Here is a 4,356-nt window from a genome sequence, read left to right on the forward strand (position 1 = left end):
GGGAGGCGGCTGCCCGGCTGCAGCCCCGGGGCGAGGCCCGGGCGCCGCGGGAGAAGGGGAGGAAGGAAACGGGCCAGGGCCGGCCCGGGCTCTCCCGGTGCTTGCCGCCGGCGCTGGGAGCGGGCCCGCGACGCCCGGCATGGAGGGGCCCGAGCCCGGGCCAGCCGACTCGAGGCCGGCCCGTCTCCAGGACAACCGCCGTTGGCGGCCGGGGGCTGGCGGGCGGCGCCATGACCGAGCAGCGCCCGCCGCGGCTCCTCTACTTCCCCCACTTCCACGACCGCGCCGAGCCCGCCCCACCCCTGGCCGACGGCGGCGGCCTGCGGACGCCCTTCGCAGCCGTGTGCGGGCCGCGGCAGCCCCCGCCGGCTGCCGCCGCGGCGCCCCACTGGGCCGCGGGGCTGGCGCCCATCGCCTACGAGCCGCTGCGCTTCTTCTGCCCGGCGGCGGCTGCGGAGGAGGGCGGGGGCGCGGCGCGGAGGCCCGGGGAGCAGCCGCAGCTGGAGAGCGAGATCTGCGAGCTGGGCATCCGCCTCAAGGAGCTGGAGCTGCTGGCGCTGGTCGGCGACGGCTTCGACGCGCAGCAGTGTGCGTCCCCCCCGGGGCCGGGGGGCGGGCGCGGGCCCGAGGCCAGGCGCGGCTCCCCTCGGTCCGGGGCCGTCCCACGGGGCCCGGCGACGGGCCGCCGCTGCCTGCCCCGGCCTGTGGAGCGGGGCCCCCCTGCCGCCTCCGAGCACACCTCGGCCTCAAAGGCAGCAGTTGCTCCCTCAGTAACCCCGAAACCTGGTGTGAACAGGCAGCCTGGGGTACCGCCGCACCCGCGGCGCCGTAAGCCCGCAGCAGTGCCCCTGCGGCGTTGGGCGTGAGGCGCCCCAGGTTTGGGGCGCAGCACCCAGCTGTTCCCCGCAGCCGGTGGTGGGGGAGCACATGGGGCGCAGGGAACAAAGCCCTTGTCCGGTGTCATCTACCGCGGTCACTGGTCGCGGGCAGGTGGCTGGGGGCATAAATTAAAGGAGGCACAAGAATTACGGATATGGTTACTTCAGCGCAACGGAACAAAACCCCCGAAGTCATAAAACCCCCGAAGTCATTTAAGTGTTAGCAAAAACCAATTCAGGCGCCATGCAAATCAGGGAGTTTGTACATGCAAAATGTATCCACTACTAATGAGATCCTGCAGTTGTAAATTGGCATTGATGTAAAATAAAGGCCACTGATGACCGCAGATAGCTGGAGACGTAGGGGAAAAAAAAAGTTAAATTAGTTTGTCATTTTAATTTTAAAACCTACTGGCCTTGAAGGAAATACAGGAAATAAAATAGTTCAGCAGATAGTGATTACTGAGGGTTCCAGTAGGGAGGCCAACAACTGTAAGGATGTGATGCTCGTCATTTCCTTCAAGGCCACAGGCTGCCAGTCAGGAAACTTTCAGGAGCGCAAAGGTTACAGGAACACAGAAAAAATGTCCATCAGATACACACATTGAACGGAAGATCTCAAAGAAATTGTGATACATAGTTTGCATACATTTACTTTTCAGAACAGGAGATTAATAATTTGTCATAATTAATCCTTTGTCATAGCAATACATACCTTGTTCCATTTTAATACCTATTATTTAGATTACATGTGAGAAAGTAGTTTTCAGATATTTGCTAGACAAAAAATTGTAAGGAATATTACTGGTTTGCTTAACACATTATTTGATTTTCTTAAAAGTACTGTTATGTATTAATGACAAAATTAATGACAAATTATGTTTCGTTCCTGTTTAGATAAACTTCTGAAGGCACTGAAAGAAGAAAAGGTACAAGGCATGAAAGCAAGGCAGAAGCTGAAGAAATAGCCACCAAGATGATGAGGATTATTTCAGCTGGATATTCTGTCACTATATCACTATAGAGTATTTTAATGGATCTTCGATACTATTTTTCTACTTATTATATGCTATTCTTCTACCAAATTAAAACATACAGTATATTTTCTTGTTGACTTTTTTTGTGTATTATTTATCTGGTACTAGTGACTGATAACCCTACTATGTATTTTAACATTTTCTCTCCAATTACTATAGGAAAACAGGATGGATAATATTTTCTTCAAAAACACTAAGAAATCAACACTGCTGATGTCAGGATTCGTAGCAGTCCATTGATGATGTTCAAGACACACGTAGTAGGGAAACACAGTAATTCCAATACAAAATACAGGGTTTTTTTTTGTTTTAATTCTAAGTACATTAACTAAGTGCAACTGAGAGTGAATAGGCATGGTCAAAAGTCCTATGCCTCTAAGCAAGCTTTAGAAAACTACTTTCATGTTAGCATAAAAATCTTTGTTACAATCACAGTGTATTCTTTTTTTGTCTTTAGTGTACCACAAAATTACAGAAGTTATGCCTTGAGTTAGTTTTTAACAGAATAGTTGTAGAACATTAACTTTCAACTAACATTTTACTATTATTTTAGGACTAATAGTGCTTAGGCTAAAGCCTGTGGCAGTTTTTGGAGTGACAACATCCTTATGTTTGGAAGGCATGTCCTTTCATGAGAAAAAAAAAAGGACAGAGGCAGCGATGATAGATTGAAGATCTGGAGACGATCTGCCATTAAAAAAGTAATGCCATACAGGGCATCGAGAATAACCTAACAAAGTAGTAAATAGGCTCATCAGACTGATAAAAAGATACCAATTACTTTTTGCTGTTCTAATTCAAGAGCGCTAGGTGGCAGCATGAAATAATAAAGTTACCAACCCTGAGGCTAGCATATTTTGGCAAGCAGCTTTTTTTTAAATATTTTAATCTGTTTTTTAAAAACTGCATTCAAGTTGCTCAACTGTGTAGCATTTTAACACAATACGATACCAAAATTTTATTTCCTGTTACTGCTTATTGCAGCATTCCCTCTTTTACTATCTTAATCTTTCTAGCCAGATTTTGATCTGCCCCACACAGCGTTTATATTAAAAAAAAAATCTAGTTTATAACTCCCATTTGTCAATCAGCAAACTACAATAATCACATTTTATCAGAGCAGCTAGGAGATCTTAAACAGGATCTTACCGTCTGCAACTTCCGTTGTCAGCCGGGTGTCTCCGGCAATGTGGCAATTCACGGTTTCATCTGCTAATAAATATGTTTTTTAACGAAACAAGGCCTGAGCAGGGCCGGGGGGAGCGTGGCGAGGCCAGGCTTTGTGCAGTGCTGCGGTGCGCCTCGGGCAGGGCGAGGTGAGGGACCAGGCCCCGGGCCCGCGCAGGAAGCCCAGGGGCAGGGCTGGAGGCAAGTCTGTAACACAGCCCCATGGAGGGTCTCGCCAAGGCAGCCCTAAAACCTCGAAGCCCACTCACAGCCACGCCCGCAACACAGCCCAGGCCAGGGTGGGAGCCGGGGCCAGAGCTTAAATGGGGCTCCTGGGCCCATGGGGCAGAGAGGAGGTGGTGGAGGGCCCGGAGGAGGCCGGTCAGGCACCTGCGGCCTCCTGGTGGGCCCCAGGCCTGGCAGCCGCCCGCACACTGGGTCAAGTGTTCACAGATCGATAGCAGCGACCGCGAGCTTCCTCCTTCACACTACAAATGCATTATGCACTCCCATATAAACATCCTTCTCTTCAGCTTTCTTTAATCCCCTCTTCAGGCCCACCTTGGCACCATTTAATTGCTGCTTAGCTCTTTAGAGCCTAATTAATGACATTGTGCTGCTGGCTAAACAGTTCTGTTTTCACTAGTTGGCATCTTTTAAGCTATTTTACTCCAGACAGCACACCACAAGTAACTTCCAACGTGGGCTTCTTAAACGAGGTGTTTTTACACCTGGCTGGGAAATGCTCACATAACCACCGATGATTTATCTCTCCTTCCAACCACGTCTTGGAGGCTGAGGCAGTAAATATACAAAAGGTAGGTCTAGGTGCCTAAAGAACCAAATTATTACTGAAATACCTTGGAAATCTGGGCTTCGGTGTCTTACAGCTCCCTCTGCAGAATGAGGATAAGAGGTGTCTCAAAGAGTTTTGAGGCTAAACCTATGAACAGATACTGCAATGGTTAATTACTATGAAAATGGGAATCGTATTAGTGCTTAACGAAATGCCACAAGACAAACTTGGACAAGACAAAAAGGGCCAATACACAGAGGCCTTCGAAGGCTTCGCGCAGAAGTAAATTAAGTTAGGTAGCAGAGGAACTATCTTCATTTTCCCAAATCTCCAGAATAATTTCACTCCTAAACCACTCTTAACTTTCCCATGGTTATTGCAAGGCCTACAACGATTTCCATTACATACCATCACTGCTCCGTCACGATTACTTCCCCTCACCTTTTAGGAACTCTTTCACTTTGCATCCAGCTTTCAT

At 49.3% G+C, this 4,356-nt stretch overlaps 1 protein-coding gene across 1 annotated transcript; it reads left to right on the top strand.

The window, feature by feature from the left end:
• Positions 1-230: 230 nt before the first annotated feature.
• On the top strand, positions 231-1,846 carry C14H11orf91 (chromosome 14 C11orf91 homolog). Its single transcript, XM_075162783.1, has 2 exons — positions 231-588; positions 1,776-1,846. Exons 1-2 carry the CDS (start codon positions 231-233, stop codon positions 1,844-1,846), a joined length of 429 nt encoding a protein of 142 aa, XP_075018884.1.
• Positions 1,847-4,356: the final 2,510 nt, after the last annotated feature.

The sequence above is a fragment of the Calonectris borealis genome, chromosome 14 (genome assembly GCF_964195595.1).
Source record: "Calonectris borealis chromosome 14, bCalBor7.hap1.2, whole genome shotgun sequence".
Lineage (NCBI taxonomy): Eukaryota > Metazoa > Chordata > Aves > Procellariiformes > Procellariidae > Calonectris > Calonectris borealis.

Coding starts and splice junctions, on each gene's coding strand:
- C14H11orf91 (XM_075162783.1), top strand. CDS start 231: ATGACCGAGCAGCGCCCGCCGCGGCTCCTCTACTTCCCCCACTTCCAC. Junction 589..1,775: donor CGGCTTCGACGCGCAGCAGT/GTGCGTCCCCCC, acceptor GTTCCTGTTTAG/ATAAACTTCTGAAGGCACTG.